At 37.8% G+C, this 22,459-nt stretch overlaps 1 protein-coding gene across 1 annotated transcript in view; it reads right to left on the reverse strand.

Moving 5' to 3' along the window:
- The window catches only part of NVL (nuclear VCP-like), a 110,397-nt gene that overhangs the window by 45,578 nt on the left and 42,360 nt on the right, over nucleotides 1-22,459 (reverse strand). Inside the window, exons 13-16 of the mRNA XM_006898060.1 lie at nucleotides 21,510-21,762; nucleotides 19,659-19,877; nucleotides 12,781-12,885; nucleotides 5,622-5,684 (exon numbers count right to left, since the gene is read on the reverse strand). Of these exons, the coding sequence (XP_006898122.1) occupies nucleotides 5,622-5,684; nucleotides 12,781-12,885; nucleotides 19,659-19,877; nucleotides 21,510-21,762 (640 nt within the window). The remainder of the gene's footprint in view (nucleotides 1-5,621; nucleotides 5,685-12,780; nucleotides 12,886-19,658; nucleotides 19,878-21,509; nucleotides 21,763-22,459) is intronic.

The following is a 22,459-nucleotide window of genomic DNA, read 5'->3' on the forward strand; positions in this document are numbered from 1 at the left end:
AGCCAAGCAAACTAAAGCTGTGAACAATCTCAATCTCTTCACCACCCATCCTGATGCTGCCAAATGATCCAGTCGTGAGAATCTTTGTTGCTATTGTTAGGCCAAAATAAAGGCCAAGGGCAGATAAGGAATAAAAAAAATGTGATAGCCTTACCCACCTAGCTGAACCATAAACCACAATGGACCCTTCCCCTTCCCTAAAGGCCCTGCTATAAAAACCCGCCAATAAACACAGTAAGTACAACTTCCTCAGCTTCCTTTCCAGACCAAGAAACTCAATTGGGAGCTCCCTTAATAAAGCCGTCTTTAAGCTTTCCTATATTCTTGTCCCTTTCTTAAGTCCCTACCCTTACAACCTTACAGATAGGTGCTATCAACTCAACTCCTACTCACAGCAACCCATGAAACTCTGTGCTAGCTGTGTTATTCTTACAGTCATTGTGTCAATACATCTCATTGGGGATCCTCATTCACTGATCACCTCTGCCTTTCGCAGTAGGATGTCTTTTTTCCAACGACTAGCCCCTCTGACAACACGATCAAGGTTGTAAGAGGAAGTTTTACCTTGCTTGCCTCTAAGGAGCACCCTGACTGCACTTCCTCCACGACAGACTGACTGTTCTTATGGCATCCATGGGATATTCAACACTGCGTAGTTTAAAAAGGATGTGACCAATGGATGAGCTAGGACATGACCAACTGACAGAATTTATCAGTTTGACAACAGGAATATCTACAGACCAGGTGATAGTTTTTCCAACAGGAAAACCTGCAAACCTGCTGGGACAAAACCTTACCAGTAAGACTAAGAGCAATGCTAGGAACATGTTCTTGAAAAAACCACAGAAAAAAACATTTCTTCTGAGATAATGTTCTCAACGAAATGTCTGCACCCTCTTTTATCTGGGATCATTTTTTGTTTGTGGTATTGTCTGAAGAGCTTGGTTAAAAGCTTGGCCTGTGCCGAATAAACTTGCTTAAGATTCTTAAAGTCTTTTATTCCTTGCCCCCCAACTATTTTGTGTCTTTCTTAAGTCTGTTTCCTCACTCTTAGCCTGTTGTAGAGTTGGACTCTAAAAGTGGTGCTGGAACAGGGACCTGAGTGAGAAGGTTTGGTCAGAGTTTGGTCAGAAGGAGACTCCTGCTACACTGTAAAAAATCAATTGGGGAAGAAAATAAAAATTTAAAAAAATCAATTGGGGATTCCGAGGCAGAGACATCAGTAAAGTAATGAGGCAGTCTTCTCTCTATAAATCTTTATATTGTATGTGAACTGCTTAAACATAATTGAATGAATATGTTTCTTCTCCACATTTAATGATACTTTTGAAGGCTGCAGTTCTTTATTGTCCTTGGTTTCCTGAAGAAGGATCTATAGCTTTAAAAACATGGGGCAGATGAACAGTTTTGAAAATGGCACACTGCTAAGGTAATAAATAGCCTTATTAGTCTATGATGAAGTTAGCACTCAAACTGCTACAAGTCTCAAGTACTAATGTTTCCACCGTAGAGGAGGAGGAAACAAAGAAGAAAAACTCACTGTTCAGCTGTGAAAATCCCAATGCCTCCTTTGAGTTTGTCTGAAGCTCTAGACAAAAAAGGCACTTTATCCCTTTATAAAACAATTTCAAACACAAGATGATAATGAAATTCCTGATTCTGGGCCAGGTCCTAAAATATACATTGCAACCAAGCAGTTGAAAATGAAAATCAAAGTACTTTTCCTTGTGCACTTCCTAGTTATTCTAATCCACCAAAACTGAGTCATACGGGTCACAGAATTCTAGAACCTGGAGTTCACGGAGATTGGGAAGCTTTCAATTTGCCTGTTTATATTCAGCCTGATGAACACAGAAATGTACAAATGAATCATGTTCCTTTCCTTTTTAAGTTATTGTTGTTATTGATTACCATCGAGTGGAGCACAACTCACAGTGACCCTATGAACAAAAATCCTGAAGCCTTCTTATAACTATCATTTCTCAAAGTTCATAGAGTTTCCAGAGGCATGCCACTCCTGCTTCCAATTTAAACTATTAAAAGAAATAAGCATTGCTGTTTCTACATATGGGATTTAATCTCCTTACACTTATGGAATGGTTTAGCAAAAAAAGAAAAGACTAACCCCTGTTATATGTTAACTTATGTTCACCTAAATAGTGTTCTCCCCAGGAAACTATTTACAATTTAAAACTTGGTGGAGAGAAGCTGCTGAGGCTCAAGCTTGAATGAATGCCGAATACAACCTTAGTATTATTACTTATGAGCAATTAACAAGGACCAAGAAATATAACACTACAGAACAGCAAATGCATTTTCATGACCAAATCATTCATCAATTAAGAGCTATTTGCCTCTGGTCATGGGAAAAAATTACTCCTGCATGTAGTACTTCTTTTAATCATATTCAGCAAGGCCCACAGAATCTTTCCCTGATTTTGTGACACAATTACAGCAACCTATTAATCAATCTACTCCTAATATAGATGCTCTGGAAGAATTATTATGAATGTTAGCTTATGAAAAGGCTAACATGCTTAGTAAAGCAGATATTAGGCCTCATAAAAATTAAGGAACTGTGTTTGATTTGATTGTGTAGATCCGTAGGATCTGTAATTCATAAAGCTAATCTTTTAGTTCAAGCTTTTGCAAATTTACAGATGAAAAACCAGGCTAAAACGAAATGAAATTGTTTCATCTGTGGGAAACCAGGTCACTTTCAAAACACTTTGTAAATCCCAGAAGAAAGGAAATAAAAAGCCACAATTGTGTCCAAAGTGAAAAAAGGGTAAGCTATTAGTCTAATCAGTGTCATTCAAAATTTATAAATGGTAATTCCCTCACTGTATCAGGAAATGTGAAGCAGGACCTTACCTTCCCCAGACCCCTACATGAAACAAGGGAAGGAGGTCAAGAAAGTGGTTTTGTTGTGCCACCCAGGAACTTCACACCACGTCAACTGGCATGTGTATATTCCTCCCAGATAGCTTTCTACGCGTTTATATTAAGATACAAAGATGTTTTGGGAAATTTTATTTTATGTGGAAGATACGCAAAAAAAAAAAAAAAATAAAAACAAATGAAAAAAAAAAAAAAAAAAAAAAAAAAAAAAAAAAAAAAAAAAAAAAAGAAAGTGGTTTTGGTTTTGTTGTTGTGGTTTGTTTCTTTGCTTATTTTTCTTTCTCACAAAAAATTTTCCACCAGACCTGAATTATCAGGTAGGTTGCAGGTGGAGAAAACTTTCAAATTCAAATTATTGTCCTAGCCTTTTTACCTCTGGTAGACTGGAATGCCAGAGATAAATACGCAAACCAGTCTTTAACAGTTGAATAAATATGTGACCTAAGGATTCAAGAGCAGACTGGAAAAAAAATCCAAAACCTGTACCTTGCATATGCCCCCTCCAAAAGGTAGGAAAACCTAACAGAAACCCCATGAGAGTCTATGTTCCCTTTAGTATGGGAGATTTGAAGAGTTGTAAAGATAAAAGTTTTCTCAAGATCCCTACAGATATACAGAGAAATTTCAAAAGATGACTACTCTTGTTGACTTAACATAGAAAGTTCTATCAGTTTTAATGTCTTTTCACTGTTCTTCTGATGAGAAGCACAGAATTATTAGTGCTGCTAGACATTGGGCTGATAATACACATAGTTTTAAACCATACCTAGCAGATAAAGCTCAGGTAGTCCACAAAATAAACCCAGTTAAAAATTACCAATTAATGGGAAGCTATAGAGTTGAGAGACAAGCTGGTAGAGATTACATGCAGATTTCTCTCACAGAATGAGATATATTTAGGTCAGGCCTATAAAACATTTTAAATTATTAAAAATAATGCAGAATAATAATTTTAAAAGCCCACAGCAGAAATATTTATACTAATCTTGCCTACTATTGACTCCCTTACAGCAGTTATAGCTCAAATACACAAGCCAATAAAGTAGACAAGTTTATCCAATACTGGTAGTAAATCTGTGAGCATATCAATGATGCCCTCCTACATTAATTATGGATTATGCTTAGTAAGTAACTGGATGTGATCCATCAAAGATTATAGTTCCATATAATAAAGAACAAGTTTGTTATTTATTTCAAACTTTAACACACTGGCAAACTGCATGCAATGACTATATATATATATTGGGGTTACTGGTAATCATTATACCAAACATAAATTATGGGATTTTTTTTTAAAGGCCACTTTTGTGTGTGTGTGTGTGCGTGTACCGTCAAATCAGATCTGACTGGTACAGGAGGATATTGTGCCTCCTTCTCCAGCAGAGCGTCTGGTAGATTTGAACCGTGTTCCTCTGGGATTGCACTGCAGCTTCTTGCCACTAGGCCACCAGAGCTCCCCTAAAGGCCACTTTTGGTATATAGATCCAATGTTGTTGCTGCATTCTGTCAAGTAGGAACCAACCCATAGCTAACCCTCTCGTGGATTTCTCCAAGAACAAGCTGTAAGTGATAGAACACATTATGCTTTTTAAAAGTTACAAAAATAGAGGGAATTGAAGGACTACTCTGCTCAAGATCAATTAAATATAATCTTGTGGTTTCCCCCCCTTTTTTTCTCATTGTGTAATGTCGAGTCGGATCCAACTGGCAGAGGAAAAGACTGCCCACCTCCCTTCTCTAGCACAGAATCTGTTGGATTCAAACCACATGTCTTTGCGATCACAGCACAGCTTCTAGCCACTAGAGTGCCCTCAATTAACTAAAATCTTAATAACACTTAATTATTATAATTTTACAAAGAATTCTACAGCAGAATTATATTTTTATTCAGAAACTTTACAAAAGCCTATTAATGAGTAAGTGTGGTAGGAACAGAAGATGGAAGTCATGTTACTAAGCAATGGTAGAGAGTATGCTTGTGTTTCCACAGGAAAAGAAAATGAGCGGCCATTTGAGATTCTGCATGAACAGAGCCTAGTGATATAGCATGGAAGATGTACTCTATATATGTGGAAATACTGAATGTGTGTGTGTGTTCAACTATGTGTATTTTTAGCAAAATTAAAAATCTGAAACATCTACAGCCACTTCCATTTCTTGTTTGCCTACAGTACAGAACGGTATTTTTACTTTTTATAGGGATGGACAAGAAATAAGAAATTCACAGCCCTTTAACATTCTCGATATAACCTGCCTAAATGCAGAAATATGGCATAACACTCTATTTATTTCCTCCAAGGTCCTTTTAACCATTAATGCATAACTCATGAGCATCACTCAGGACAAGAGAGACATGGCAGGAATCAGACAACACAGGTTTAAATTTAGACTCTACGTAATTTTCTAGCTATAGTAGTTCAAATCTCACAGCATTATTTTAAAAATAATAAAAATAAAGGGCATGACAAGTAGATGATACACAAAAGTATTTTATAATGATTACAATTTTCACTTTCAAACAAGACACAGAAGTGAATCAAGAAAGTGTTCAGACACTAGATCTGAGAATATTGAAACCCAGCTTTCTTCTATAGCAGTGATTTTTATCAAAATATCACATTGCAAGGCTTATAATTTAAAAAATCTGAGAATGTTTTAAGCAGTATTTTGAATAACCACTATTTTTCTTAATCTAAATAATCAGTGGCACAAGAACTTACCATATTTAGTAATTCAGGACCCTTCACAGATAGGAAATTTAGTCCAGATTCATTTGCCACAGCCTAGTAAAAACAAACACAGTAAATATAAGGCAAATATACAATTAAATAATAATATTAATTTGTGATAATGCAAGAACTTTCTGTAGTTTGCACTGTTATTTGTCCCGTTTAATATTTGACTCATATTAAAAGGAAAAATTAAAGAAAATCATGGTTAAACATATTTAAGAATTCCCAAGAATTTAGATTTAAGTCAGATAAAAATGGCATAACAAGATTTTGTAATTATTTTACGTAAACACATTTTCATCAACAATCTGCATTATGCAAATGACACAACCCTGCTTGCTGAAACTGAGGAGGACCTGAAGCGCTTGCTGCAGAGGATCAAGGACTGCAGCCTCCAATATGGACTGAGGCTCAATGTCAAGAAGACAAGGATTCTCACCACTGGACCAAATCAGGATGGATGGTGAAGAGATTGAGACTGTTCACAGCTTTAGTTTGCTTGGCTCCACAGTCAACACTCTCAGCACCAGTAGCCAGGAAATTAAAAGACATATTGCCATGGAAAGTCTGCTGTTAGGGACCTCTCCGAAGTACTGAAGAGCAACAGTGTCAAGGCCATGGTCTTTGCTATCACTTGTTACGCATCAGAGTTGGACAGTGACTAAGGAGAACTGATGCCTTTGAGCTGTGGTTCTGAAGAAGAGTGTTGAGGGTACCATGGACTGCTAGGAAAACAAACAGATTCATCCTGGAAAGGGTTAAGCTGGGCAGCTCCCTGGAGGCAAGGATTCTGAGGCTCCATCTAACATAAGGGACATGTTGTAAGGAGGGACCGGTCCTTGGGGAGGGACATCATGCTTGGTACGGTGAAGGGACAGCGCAGGAGGGGAAGGCCCTCTATGAGATGGGTTGATTCAGTGACTGGGGTAATCGGGATAGGTGTGTCAGAGACAGTGCGATTGGCACAGGACAGAGAAGAGTTTAGGGCTGTTGTACATTGGGTCGCTATGAGTTGCAAGTGACTTGACAGCACATAACGACAACAAACACATTTTAAGTATGTAGCTACAATTTGGACTTCTTGTGAAACCCCAATCTCTATACTCAGGAAAAACTTTGAATGATAAAAGCAGTATCATTTATTTATTTATATAAGTAAAAACTTTCTCTATGAAAGGGCAATATTTATAGATATTTTTAAATAATAAAAACAAAGTATAACGTTCACAGTCAGAATGAACAGAGCAAAAGAGAAAACATGGTACTGAGAAGTCTATGAAGTATAATCTATATTCATATACGAAACCTTCTGAGATGAATCAATCAGAATTTCAAAATGACCACGGCATACAGTTCTTCCCTGTTCTATCATTTGATATCTTATCTTCGGATCTGTAAATTCATCATACTCTGTATTGCTTTAGATCTTGCAGGTAACTCAAAGCTATCATGTCCAAGCAGGAATCCTAATTTGCATTTTCCCATCTTCATCCAATCACAGTCCCCTGCACACTCACCCCTTCATCTTAAATATCCAGTTTATCAGCCAAAAATTTTGTATTTCCCTTGATCCTTTGTCTTATCCAATCCATTCTGCAAGTCCTAATAGCACTAAAGCTAAAACACAAGTGATTCTGACATTCTTTAATCCTCCAACTATATTACAACCCTCAAGGAGAGCACCATCAACTCTTGCCTGTTCTTGTTAGGTACCATTGAGTCAAATAAAACTCACAGCAACCCATCAACCCTGTCCTATCCTGTTGTCATCCTCACAATCTTCAATACCCTGAAGACCACTGCTGTAGTTACTGTATCAGTCTACCTTGTCTTGAGTCTTTCTCTCCTTCGCTGTCTCTTCAATTTTCCAAGTGTGCTGTCCCTCTCCAGTGAACAGCTTCTTCTAGCAACATGTTCAAAGTATGTGAGTCAAAGTTTCGTCATCACTGCCTCCAAGGAGCACTCTGGCTACACCATCTTTCTTTGTTCTTTTGGCAGTCCATAGAAACTCAACACTCTTCTCCAACACCATAATTTGAAGGCACTAATTTTTATTCTGTAATCCTTAGTCCAGCTCTCAGAAGCATAGTGACTGAAAAGATTATAGCCTGAATCAAGTACATCTTGGACCTCAAACTGACATTGCTCTTTAACAATTTGGAGAGGACTCGGACAGATTTTCCCAATGCAATATGTCTCCTGATCTCCTAACTGCTGATACTCACTGTAAAAAATGAGGATCCAAGTAAGATAGTCACTGACAGCTTCAATCTTTTTCCATCTACTGTGATGTCGCCTAGTAGACCAGTGGCTAGAATTTTTGTTTTCTTGTCATTGTCTAGACACTGGTAAAAGTGTCCTAGATGCTCTTTCTATTTTAGTTTCCTTTATCCAGACAGCAATGAGAACATTCTTTTCAAAATAAAGTACATCTTATTCCATTTATAAGGTTTCCCGTTCATCTTCAAGTACATTCTGAAATCTACATTTCTGACAGCTTCAGTCCAGTCATTGTCTCCTTTTCTAGTCCTCAGCTTCACAAAGCCCTTTCCAACCTCAGGATTTTACATCTGCTACATGCACACTTAGTTTAAGAAAGGAGAAGTTATGATCACTCCCTAAGCACTATAGTTAAAGTAGTCATCCCTGTCACAACATGCTAGCTATTTTAGTTATTGTAGTCCCTCTTGTCACACATTCTAGTTATTTCCATTATGGCTTATTAGGTGAATATGAAATTTTATTGCTCTACTGGTTTACTGTCTACCTCTCCCAAGTGGGCAGTTAATTTCATTAAAGAAGGTTATCTTGTTCACTAGTGCATCTCCAGCACCTCAAACAATTTTGTCAAAGAACAGGTAGCTTAATAACTACCTGCTGAGAAATGGGGTACACACATGCTTTGCCATGCAAAAACTGGCCAATGTGCAGACTATGTAGAGTTCTGGAAAGTGGTTGTCATAGTTGAACTTGCTTCAAGTGAAGTGGAATATAACTCTTTTCTATAATGTAGTATACTGCAACAATAACTGGAAAGGGGAAAATTACAGATCAAAGTATGAGAAAGAAAGAAGTAAAAGAGCCAGAGTGAACCCTTCCAGGAGCCTGATGTGGAAGACTGTGGGCACCACTGCTTCTGATTCTGTTATCAGAGGGAGACATTTGTTACTAACTAGCACTCATACTGTCCTTGTTTGCAAGAGGGAGATTTCGTTTCTAGTAGTGTGTCAACTCTTAGGTTTTCCAGTTTTAGTTATCATTCTGATACACTCACATTTTATAAGTTCTAGTCTATTCTGGTTTCCCTTTGTCGGCTGTAGGAGAACCAAAAAGAAGTGGTGTAAAGCCCTAGAGCTGACTTGTTAAAAAATGTTAAGCTTAGTACTAACAGATGTCAGTACGGAACGCTCCAAGCACTTGTGGCTTTCTTTTTGGCACAAGTGGGTGTCGGCAGAATAGACTTGCCAGATGAACTGGGGGTCTCTGGCCCAGAGTTCACCAGAATTTAGGCGTGCCAAGATGCTAAAATACATAAAGTTTGGGCCACATCTGCAGGGTAAGGTAGAGTGTCTTGGAAGTCTTAGTGCCAGCTAGAGGTGGCCTATGGTTTCTTGAAGAGAGGTCAATATGGAACACTCCAGGCACTTGCGGCTTTCTTTCTGCCACAAGTGGGTGTCGGCAGAACAGACTTGCCAGATGAACTAGGGGTCTCTGGCCCAGATTTCACCAGCATTTGGGCATGCCAGAATAGTAAAATACAGAAAGGTCGGCCCACACCTGCAAGGTAAGGGCGAGTGTCTTGGGAGTCTTAGTGTCAGTTGGAGGCGGCTCTGGATTCTTGAAGAGGCCTGATGTGTCAAATGTGCTAATGGTTACCCATGGCAGACAGTGTTTGGTGGAGCTCCCCAATTAAAAAAAGCTTGGAAGCAGGAGTGGTATCCACTTTCATAATAACTTGCCTCTGGAAAGCCTATGAACCTGGAGAAAGGATGAAAAGTCACACAAGTGTTGGGGACTTTTGTTCATAGGGTTGCTATGAGTAGACTATGCACAACTTGACGGCACTATGGAAACAAAGCAGGAAACAAGTACAGCTACAAACTACACCTATGCAGTAATGCTGATGAAAATGTAGTAAAAAGATTTTATGAAAGATTGAGATTTTGTTTTCACTGGATGGAGGATAGCTCTGGCCTGGTTGGTCGGTGGTGAGAGCAGGCTGGAGCCTGTTGCTGGACCCAATGAGAGACTGATGTGGAGCTGGGGCTTTTTTAAAAGTCATTGGGCCCTTCGGCCCGCAATCCACAGGCCTGATTTAGTTGTGTTTGAAATTTATGTTCTCCTATGTGGTAAAGCATTTTTCTATCATTTCAATGTACTTAGGTAACTTGGGATTCCTGTGAAACACTGTGCTAGTGGTATATCAAATGCCATAATGGTTACACACAGTTAACAAAGTCTGGCAGAGCTCATAGATTAAAACAGGCTTGGAAGCAGGAGTATCCACTTCCTAAACATGCCTGTGGAAACTCTTTGAACTTAGAGAGAGGAAAATTATTATATAGGGTCACTACTCAATGACACTTAACAACAAATAAAGCCAGGCACTTGTCTCCATTTTGGGTTGGGTGAGGTGGTGGACTCTGTACAATGGTGCTCTTGCTTAGACTGAAGAACTATGTGGATTGTGTGGTTGTTTTTGTATTTAAGCCTCTTGTTTACAGTTAAGACCTCCTTGGAGGGCCCTTATATTTAAAATTTGGGCCAAGGGAATATATTTTAATCCCTTATTATGTTTTAGAGGAAAATTTTCTGTGTCATGCAGCACTCTGGTCAATTTGCTGTGCTGAAGTAATCTGGGTTTGCTGTGACATTGAACTGTTTGCCATGGGAGTCTCAAATGCCATAATGGAACAACTGTGCCATAAGTATGCCAAACACTATAATGGCTACCCATTGTGGGCAGTGTTTGGTGGAGCTTCCAGATTGATTCAGGTTCCTAAACCACATGCCTCTGTCATACTCAACCCAACAGCAGTCAACAACAACAATAAATAACTATGGAAATAAAGCAGGAAAGAAGTAAAGCTACAAACTACAACTATGCAGTAATGCTCATGAAAGTGTAGTAAAAAGATTCTATGGAAGATTGAGACTTTGTTTTTTCAATAAATCTGATCTTTAATTTTCCCCACCATGGACATGCTGGACTATTATTTTTAAATGTTATTAAAACATGGTGCAACCACTGTGGAAGGCGGTATGGCGCTTTCTCAAAAAGTTGCAAACCGAGATACCATTTGACCCAGCAATTCCACTACTGGGAATATATCCCAAAGAGACCATAACTGACATCTAAGCAGATATATGCACACCCATATTTATCGCGGCTCTGTTCACAACAGCAAGGAGTTGGAAACAACCCAGGTGCCCATCAACAAACGAATGGATAGAGAAGCTGTGGCATAGTCACACAACGGAATACAACACTGCACTGAAAAACAAGAACCTCATGCAATATTATTAAAAATGGGTGAGCCTGGAGGACATTATGCTGAGTGAAATATCTCAGTCACAAAAGGACAAATATTTCATGTTGCCACTGCTGTAAAATGGGACTGATATCAGGGTTGGGGTAAGACTGAGAAAAGCTGGATAAATTGTGTATACTGCACTGAAACAGATGAGGGAGTGAATAATTTAAAAGTGATGTATGATGGGGTATTATGGTTATCACAAGAGTCCACAATTAAGGCTGCATAGTGGAATGTACTTGGGGCGGCGGGAGGGGTGTGGGGTGATTGTGTACCAGGGAGGGAGTGTTTCTTTTACTTTTAAAAGAGTGGCGCGAACTGGGGGGTGAGGGGGTGGGGAAAGAAGTGCAGCAATGAATGAATGGAAATCCAAAATCTCTATAAATGTTCATTAAAATTATTTAAAAAAAAAAAAGAAAGAGAATCAACAGACAGTACTAATGGAATTATGTACAAAAATAGAAGTTGCAGTCCCCAAAGAGAACGCATCAGGATTAATTTGAAAGCTGTACCTGAGTGAGCTAAATCTGTACTTAGTGATGTAAAGAGAAGTCTAGAATTTATAGTTAACTAAGAAAATGAAAAGGTAATTATGTAGTGAGATTCCTTATAAATATGAATTAAAAAAATAAGGATTACGCAAATAAAAAAAGAAAAAAGTTATTAAAACAAACTTGGAAGCAGGAGTGGTATTCACTTCCAAAACAGAAACTCTATGAACTTGGAGAAACGATGGAATTTATACTAGTGTGCAGGCCTTTCATTCATAGGGTCGTTAGGAGTCATCTATGCCTCAACGGCACTTCACAACAACAACAACAACAACAACAACAACAACAACATCATCATCAAAGGATCAAGTTTCTGTTTATGGTGAGTGATTATAGTTAATTTTAAAAACTGGGGGTTTTCCCATCAACAAATGAATGGATAGAGAAGTTGTGGAATATTCACACAATGGAATACTATGCTGCATTGAAAAACAAGGAACTCATGAAATATTATTCAAAATGGGTGACCCTGGAGGACATAATGCTGAGTGAAATATCTCAGTCACAAAAAGGACAAATACTGCATAGTGCCACTGTTGTAAAACAGGTCTGACATCGAGATTTGGGGGAAACTGAGAAAGATGGGATAAATTATGTATACTGCATTGAAACAGATGAGGGAGAAACCTGTTTAAAAGGGATATATGATTAGGTATTAATGTTATGACAGGAGTCCAGAACGAAGGCTGTATAGTAGAGTGGACTTAAGGGCAAGGATTATATAACAATGAAAAAATTTTTCTTTTACTTTTCAAAGAGAGAGTGAACTGGGGGGAGGGGAATACAGGGAGAAAAGTACAACAATGAATAAATGGAAATGCCAAGTCTCTGTAAATTTTCATTAATAAAAATAATAATAATAATAAAAAGAAAAAAGAAAATCTGGGGTTTTTACATTTTCAATCACTTATCTTTTAAAGTTAAAAGAATGTGGTTACTAAATGAACTTCTAATAAAAATAAGCAAAATATTATCTTACTGAAATATTTAAAGCTAAATGCATATTATTCAAACTCATGGTAATAAATAAATACAACACATACAATTGCACTTTTACCATACCTTTGCCAGAAGAGTTTTACCACAGCCAGGAGGACCAGCAAGGAGGATTCCAGCAGGAGTCACTAATCCAAGAGCTCTGAATAGATCTGGGTTCCGGATTGGTGCCTAGAAAGCATAAGTCCAACAAGGACTGATTACTGATGACTATTTCGTGCTGCACCTGTAGCTCAAAGCACAAAGTTTTCTCACTGACTGTGAAGACACCAATCGAAGTTGCATAGGACATAATAAATTGCTTCTATCCTAGATACAAGGTATGTGATGACAAATAAGTCCTTGTTCTCAGTGAATTTATACCTAAATTCAAGCACTGAAAATATTTCAGACAGACTACTTTTTAGGTGCTATTAAGTCCACTCTAACTTATACTGAGTCTATATACAACACATGTAAAAGCTCTATTTTATACCAATCGCAGAATTTTCATTGAGTATAAGGCCATTCTTGTAATCATAGTTCCAAACTACCGCATTGGCAGTATTCTTCTCTGATCCCTCTACCTTTCTCAACATGATGTCTTCAACTCAGGAGAAGGTAAACTATTGGTTAGTTGTGAATCCACAGTACACAACAACAACAAAAGTCTGTATTCTGAAAAGACAACCAGAACAACTAAACATGATGTCTTTCTTCTTCTGTGAGGCCTGGCCTCTTCCTGACAACATGCCCAAAGCCTGTGAGAGTAAGTCACCATCCTTGTCTCGAACATGCTCTGCCCTGCATCTCCTCACATCCAGTCCATCAACTGCCTTGAGTCCAGAGCACCTTGGGCTACGCTAGCTGTGGCAGTTGTCTGAGAGGGGAACCTGCTTCCACAGGCCTTTTATCTATCAAACTGACAGGGTGTTTCTCTATTAAACTGAGAGAAATCCAGGCAGGGTAGCCACCCCACCCCTTACTGGAATGGTGACTTCAGATCAAGAACCTGCTATCACCTCAGACATGAAAAACTCTACCACAGCAATGTCACATAGGAAACAGGCTACTTCATCACCTACACAAGCCCAAAAACAAGATATCACCCAAAGAAGTGACACAGTATCAGTAGGAATCCTAAAGCCAGAAAGTTTGCTGAAACTTTCTGACACAGAATTTAAAAGAACAATGACTGAATATTTTCAATGGGTGAAAGACAAACTTGAAGAATAACAGAACACCACAAGCAAAAACCAGGAGAAGCTTAAGAAAACAATCCAAAACAATGCAGATAAAACAAGTGAGGCATTACAGACTCTGGAAAACCAAGAAAATACAATCCAAAATATGAGGACCAATGTTTCAGATGCTGTCGACATGATGGAGGGTCACATGAACAGAGTTGAACAAATGGGACACAGAAACAGTGAGATAGAAGACAGAATTGTAACCAATGACCTGCTAGAATAAAAAGCAGAATTAAAAAGGAAAAAGAATAAAACCTAAGAATAAAGTGGGACACAATCGAGAGAAATAACATGCACATAATCAGAATCCCAGAGAAGGAAGAATCAAGTGAAGTCACCAAAAAAGTTGTGAAAGAATTACTAGAAGAAAATTTCCCAAGCAAAATGAAGAATGAGAGAATATATATTAAAAAAACTGAGAGAACACAATATAGAATAGACCCCAAAAGAAAAACACTAAGACATATCATAGTCAAATTTGCAAGAGCCAAAGATAAGGAGAGAATTCTGAAAGGGGGGTGGGGATAAACAAAGAATAACCTATAAGGGAGAGCAAATAAGATTAAATGCTGATTTCTCAGTGGAAACCATGTGAGCAAGAAGACAAAAGAATGGCATATATCGAATGCTTAAAGAACACAACAGTCAACCAAGAATACTATACCCAGCAAAACTATCCAGCAAGTATGAAGGAGAGATCAAGATTGTCCCAGAAAAAGAAAACCTAAAGGAGTTCACAAAAGCAAGAAACATTGAGAGACATCCTTCTTACAGAGGTGCCACAAAAAGCAGGAGGGACCAATGTAAGTAGCAACATACCAAAAAGAACTCAATAAAATGATACCAAGGAAACTTTGCTTCTCAATAATCACACTGAATGTAAATGGTTCAAATGCACCATTGAAGAGTAGTAGTAGATTGGATAAAAAACCAAAATCCATCAATATCTTGTCTACAAGAGACATACCTGAAAAATGAAGACAATGAAAGACCAAAATAAAATGATGGGGAAAAATATACCAAGCAAATGGCAACCAAAAAAAGGAGTGGCAATATTAATTTAAAATAAAATAGATTTCAATACAAAATTATCATAAAAGACAAGGAAGGTCACAACATAATGATTAAGGAGTCAACTGAACAAGAAGATACAGCAATAATAAATATCTATGCACCAAATTAAAGACCTGCAAAATATATAAAACAAACATTAACAAAACTGAAAAAGGAAAAATACAAAACTATTATTGTAGTTGGAGACTTCATTACTCCACTCAAGAAAAGATAAAACTTCCAGAAAGAAACTCAACAAAGATGCTTAAGAATTAAACCATAAAATAAACCAACTCGATCTCACAGATATTTAAAGGCTAATACACCCCAAAAAACCCCACAGTATACCTTTTTCTCAAATGTGCATGGAGCATTCTCCACAACAGATGACATTTTCAGACACACGTCAAGCATCAATAAATTTGAAAGCATAGAAATGATAGAAAACATCTTTTCAGATGACAAAGCTACAACATTAGAAATTAATAACAAGAAGATAAAGAAGAAAAAATCATACAGCTGAACAATACCTTGCTTGAACATGACTGGGTACTAGAAGAAAAAATTAAATTAAAAAATTAAAAAGTTTCTAAAAACAGTGACAATGAAAACACAACTTAGAAAAACCTCTGGGAAAACAACCAAACCAGTAACTGTTGCTGTTATGTGCCATCAAGTCACTTGCGACTCATAGTGACCCTATGTACAAGAGCTCTAAACGAAGCAGTAACTAGAGTTCAATTTATAGCAATAGGCAAACACATTAAAAGACAGGAAAAAAATGACCATTAGAGAGTCAATGCAAACACATTAAAAAGACAGGAAAAAATGACCATTAGAGAGTGAGTCCAAGGTCTACTTCTTTCTTCTTCTTGTTGATTGCCATCGAGTCGAGGTCGACTCAGAGCAACTGTATGAACAAAAGACCTAATGCCTTTCCACAGCTATCATTATTTCTCCAAGTTCATAGAGTTTCCAGAGGCATATGGTTAGGAAGTGGATGCCACTCCTGCTTCCCAATCTGTGTTGTAACTGGGAGCTCCACAAAACACTGTCCACAATGGGAAACCATTCTGGTATTTGGTATCCCCATTGCACAAGGCTCAGCATCATAGCAAACCCAGGTTACCTCATACAGCACACTGATCAAGAGTGATGTGCAAAGTGGAAGAATGTTCAACAATACATCAAAAAAAAAAAATTCACCATGACCAAGTGGGATTCATAACAATCAGTGTAATTCATCACATTAACAAAGCAAATAACAAGAATCACATGATCCTATCAATTGATGCAGAAAAGGCCTTTGACAAAATCCAACTGTTTCCTGAATAACACTCAACAAAATAGGACTAGAAGGAAATTTCTTCAATATAGTAAAAGGTACATAAGCAAACCCAAGAGCCAATGTTGTTCTCAATGGAAAGAAGTTAAAGTCATTCCCCTTGAGAACAGGAATTAGGTATGGATGCCCATTATCACCTCTCCTATTCAATACTGTATTTGAAGTCTTAGCAGTAGCAGTAAGACAAGAGAAGGAAATCAGAGGTATTCAAATTGGCAAAGAGGAAATAAAATTATCTCTATATGCAGATGATATAGTATACTTAGAAAACTCTAAAGATTCAGCAAGAAAACTACTGGGCATAGTTGACCAGCAAAGTGGCAGGTACAAGATCAACATACAAAAATCAACTGGATTTCTCTACAGGGTCAAAGAGAATATAAAACTGGAGCTAAGAAAAACAATACCCATCACAATAGCTAATCACAAGATTACATTTTGGGGAGTAAATCTAACTAGAAACACAAAAGACTTATGCAAGGGAGCTCTAGTGGCCTAGTGGCAAGGAGCTGCACTGCAATCCCAGAGGCATGCAGTTCAAATCCACCAGATGCTCTGCTAGAGAAAGAGAGGCAATCTCCTCCTGTACCAGTGAGATCTGATTTGATGGTACACACACACAAAATAATAAAGTAAAAAAGACTTATTCAAAGAAAATGACAAAACATTACTACAAGAAACAAAAAGAGATCTGGAGAAATGGAAGAATATCCCTTCTCATAAATAAGAAGAGTCAATATTGTGAAAATGACAATACTACCAAAGGCAATTTACACATTCAATTCAATCCCAATGCGAATACCAATTCCATTCTTCAACGAGATGCAAAAGGCAATCTCCAGTTTCATTTGGAATGGAAAGAGGCCCTGAATAAGCAAAGCACTCCTTAAAAAGAGAAACTTCATTTGTAATGGAAAGAGGCCCAAATAAGCAAAACAAAAAGAGAAAATAAGCTAGTAGGCATCTCACTCCCTGATTTCAAATCCTACTACACTGCCAGGGTGGCCAAGAAAGCGTAGTACTGGTACAATGACAGACACATAGATCAATGGAATAGAATTGAGAACCCAGAAATCAGCCCATCTACCTATGGTCAACTGATTTTTGACAAGGAGATGAAACCAGTTAAGTGCAGAAATGACAGCCTTTATAACAAATGGTGTTGGCAAAATTGTAAAACCAACGCAGAAAACTCAAACAAGACCCACACCTCACCCCATAAACAAAACCAACTCAAAGTGGGTCAAGGACCTAGGACTAAAACCAAGCACTATAAACTTCATTAGAGAAAAGCTTGGAAGGATCCTAGAAGCACTAATCCACAACCTGAACAGTCTTCCAAGCATTCTGAAAAACCTACAACTAGGGAAGGATAAACTAGATAAATGGGACCTTCTTAGAATCAAATCCCTATGCACATCCAAAAACTTCTCCAACAGGATCAAAAAAGAAGCCATAGACTAGGAAAAAATATTTGGTAATGATATGTCAGAGAAGGGACTTATATTTAGAATTTATAGAATACTCGAGCACCACAACAAGATAAAGGTAAACATCCAATTGCAAAATGGGCACAGGATATGAACAGACACTTCACGAAAGAAGACATTCAGATGGCCAACAAGCACATAAAGCAATGTTGAAAATCCCTAGCTCTAAGAGAGATGCAAATCAAAACAACTATGAGATATCATTTCACCCCGGTCAGAATAGCAAAATTTAACAGAACAGCAAGCAAGAAATGCTGGCAAGGTTGTGGAGAAACTGGAACCCTTATTCACTGTTGGTGGAAGTGTAAAATGGTGCAGCCTCTACAGAAGGCAGGATGACGCTATCTCAGAAAGTCGGAAATAGAAATACCATTTGATCCAGCAATTCCACTGCTGGGAATATACCCTAAAGAAACCATAACCATCACCCAAGCAGATATATGCACACCTATGTTTATCACGGCTTTGTTCACAATAGCAAAGAGCTGGAAACAACCCAAGTGCTCATCAACAAATTAATGGAGAGAGAAGCTGTGGTATATTCACATAATGAAATACTACACTACACTACACTGAAAAACAAGGAACTCATGAAATATCATACAAAATGGGTAACCACAGAGGACATTATGTTGAGGGAAATATCTCAGTCACAAAAAGACAAAACTGCATCATGTCACTGTTATAGAACAGAAGTGATAAGGTGGTTGGGGGGGGGAAGAAAAGAGGGAATAAATAATGTATATGGCATTGAAATAGATGAGGAAGAGAACTATATGAAAAGAATATATGATTAGGTATTATTGGCTTGACAGGAGTCTAGAATAAGAATTGTATATTGAAGTGGTGGTGGTGAGGTGGTGGTAAAACAACTGTATAACAACGAAAGAAAAAAGTGAACTGGGGGGGTGGGGGAAGGAGGATAGGAAGGAAAATGTGCAAAAATGAATGAAAGGAAATCCAAGTTCTTTATAAACTTTCATTAAAATCTTAAAAGAAAAAAATTTTCTAGACAATGCTCTACATTAGCTGTAGTAAAGGTCAAAGAAATCTGTGCTGTAATCGCAAACCTTCTTTTCTCTAGAAATACACTTTAAGTGCAGTAGTGAATCATACATCTCAATAAAGTGAGAAAAAATGAATTAACTCAGATTATCACATGGCTTCAGATGGTTTTGTCTCCTTTTAAGAATTCACTATTACAAAAAACAATCAAAACCTAAAGACTAAGTCTTTAAGAGAAGGAAAAAGAATGAAGACTTGTTCAGGGCTAGATAAGAGATCAATGAGAAAACCCTATCATAGCCAAGTCCACATGGGCCTAGAACCTCAAACACAGGTTTTTTGGATTGAAGTGTGCTTCCAAAAAAGAAGCTGCCAACTGGCCTATGCCAGGATTCTCAGAAGCTAGGCAGTTATGTGATGATGTAATGGGGCCACAGGATCTCATATAAATCTGCTTTAAGAGGATCAGGATTGAATACCCTCAACGCTGCCATAGGCTTTATCCAGTGTAAAGCTAGTTTCTCTGGGATGCAGCCTATACTACCTTTTAATTTACGATAGATAAAAAGAAAGTAGCCAACAGTGAGGGATCTCACTGTCATCAAGGAAAAACAGCCGGATGCAAGGCACATTTTCTGGACCGATTCTGGCTAAAACTTCAAGTCTAAACTTTTAGCCTCCTAAACTGTCAGAAAAGATACTTTTGCCATTTTCATGCGGTATTTCTGTTACATCAGCACTAGACTGTAAAGACAACAGCATGTAGCATTATCTCTGGTGCCCATTAAATACACCAACAAGTGCCAACATATACACACCTACCAGTATTGCCATGGTGAGCTCTTCTCTAACATGTTCCAGGGCACCAATGTCAGCCCACGTCACATTGGGGACAGTGACAAAGCCTTCTCTTTTGGCAGAAGGCTGGACTGAGGCTAAAGCAGCAATAAAATCGTCTAACTCAATGTGCAGCCCTTGTAGCAGCTCTTCTGAGAGAGGATCTTGTTCTCTCAGCAACGCCAGCAGCCTTTGCAATTCATCCTTAAAGGGAGAAAGTAAGCAGGGAAAAATTTATAAAACATTTTGCTGAAAAGATTATATACTATTACACTATTTCTATAAACCACACTGACATCCATATTTTAAAGATTCTCTCCATCGATAGGAGACTATCTGCCTTATTCCACAAAGATCACCTCAAATGGTCAAATTAAGGTATACTGTTACACTCAAAAACAGATTAATGGCTTTTAAAAAAATAATATTTATATACATGGCTTTAGTATACTAAGCTAGGGCTACATATACAAAGATAATTAGTTGGCAAATATTTCTCTCATTTAGAGATTTTCAAGAAGTAGTTAAATTTTGAAAGTTAAAACAAAGGTTCTCTAATGATAGTATAATTTCATATGGTTCCTGTATCAGCTAGAAAGTGGACTATTTTCCAGAACTATTATCTGAACTTCAATGGAGAGTCTAAAATAAACTGGAAAATATTAATGAAATGTGTTATAGCTTTGTGAAAAACAGAAATGGCTAGGGGTTAAAAGGAGCACTTGAGTAATTTAATTTATAAAATCCTAAAAATATATATATGTAATGCTAGAAAAGGAATGAGTTTGTTTATAACTATCTAAAATAGAAATCACTATGGTTCTAAAGAAGTAAGTGAGAAATAAATAATTTTACAAAAATATCTGTACACAGTTCAGGTAATCAGAACATGTGTGATCGTAGGAAAATTACAACCTTTAATGTTTAGCTCTTCAATTATGAAATGTGAAAAAAATGACAATTATTTCACAAAGTTTTATGGACCAAATTATAGATTATGCAGAACTTCCATTTGTAAACTCTACTATACTACAGAAATGATATATGAGATTTCAAACCTTACAAGACTAAAAAAATTAACACTAATCGTGGACTAATAAATACTCTCACATTTGCAAAAGTATTCTTCAGAAATATTTGCAGGTAGAAACAAAGTGTACAATCATACTCAATTTAAACAAAAGTATTTTAACCTGAAGTATTTAGTTAGGAAACAAGAAAGATAATTTAACGCCTAAATCTGGTGGTCTAGTAGTAAAAAAGCTGTACTGTAATCCCAAGGGCACACAGTGTGAATCCACCAGGTGTTCCACAGGAGAGGGATAGGCAATCTCCTCCTGTGTGATTTACTGTCTCTGAAAACCTGCTGGAGGATTAGTTATGGGTCGGTTCTGACTCAGAGGCACACAACAAATATTCTAAAGGGGTTGGAAAACTGTAAAAGTCAGAGAGTAAATATTTTAGGCTTTGCAATCATCTGGTCTGTTGCAAGGACTCCATTTGCTGAGTAAATATAAAAGCAGAAACAGACACTATGTAAACAATCAAGCAAAGCCATGTTCCAACACAATTTTCATTTAAAAAAATAGTGTATAATATAATTTATAAACTCCTGCTCTAAAATTTCATAACTCGCATTATAAATTTATTTAGAGTAAATTAAAATGAAAAGGAAAATAAATAGTAATTTTGGGATTTATAGACATTTTAGGTCCAAGTAAGTAACTGGGGTAAAGATAAGATGCCAACAAAACAGGAAAACAATCAAACTCCACTACACTGACGCTTGGATGTACGAGGACACAAGACAATTCACAGTACCTTTAGAGAACACACCTGTGTTTTAGAAGCATGCTCCGTTCCCACCCCTTCCTGGCATCTCGAAGTGGAAGCCAACAATCCTTCAGTCTTAGGATCTCCCTGCTTCTGTTCCTGCAACTCCATCAAGCCCCTGCTGACAGCACACACGGCTGCCTCCCGGCAGAGCGCCATAAGATCAGCACCCACAAAACCTGGTGTTAGGTGTGCTAGGTGATGAAAAGGAAATGCTTCAGGAAGTCTCAGTTTCCTGCACAAGGTCTGAAGTATTCTGTAGAAAAGACACAGGAGAAATAAAAATTATTATACCTAACCTAATGAGCGTAAAAACAAGTATTCCACTCATACTATGTCACACTGTCTTGTCTCTTCATGTTATGACAGTATTTAAAACCTTGTTTCTGCAATCTTGACTATGTTGATGATGACAGGTTGAGGATTTTCAGGTATTCGTAGATAGTCTTTCAATAGGAATATGCCTGATACTTTCGCATGATTCAAAAAAGCCATGAACCCACTGCTGCCAAGTTGATTTTGATTAACAGCAATCCTAAAACAGAGAGGGACTACCCCTCAGGGTTTCCAAGGTTATAAACCTCCTACTGAAGCATGCAGCCTCATTCTTCTCCCAAAGAGCAGCTGTTGTTGTTGTTGTTATGTGCCGTCGAGTTGTTTGCGACTCATAGTGACCCTATGCATAACATCCCTAAACCCTGCTCTATCCTGTGCCAACCGCACTGCCTCTGACACACCCATTCTGATTACCCCAGTCACCGAATCAATCCATCTCATAGAGGTTCTTCCCCTCCTGTGCCATTCCTCCACCCTCCCAAGCATGATGTCCCACCCTCCCAAGCATGATGTCCCTCTCCAAGAACCCATCCCTCCTGGCAACATGTCCAAAGTATGTCAGATGAAGCCCCAGAATCCTTGCCTCCAAGGAGTAGCTTGGTTTAATCCTCTCCAAG

Source organism: Elephantulus edwardii, unplaced genomic scaffold (assembly GCF_000299155.1).
Source record: "Elephantulus edwardii isolate Elephantulus edwardi_28Jun2011 unplaced genomic scaffold, EleEdw1.0 scaffold00218, whole genome shotgun sequence".
NCBI lineage: Eukaryota > Metazoa > Chordata > Mammalia > Macroscelidea > Macroscelididae > Elephantulus > Elephantulus edwardii.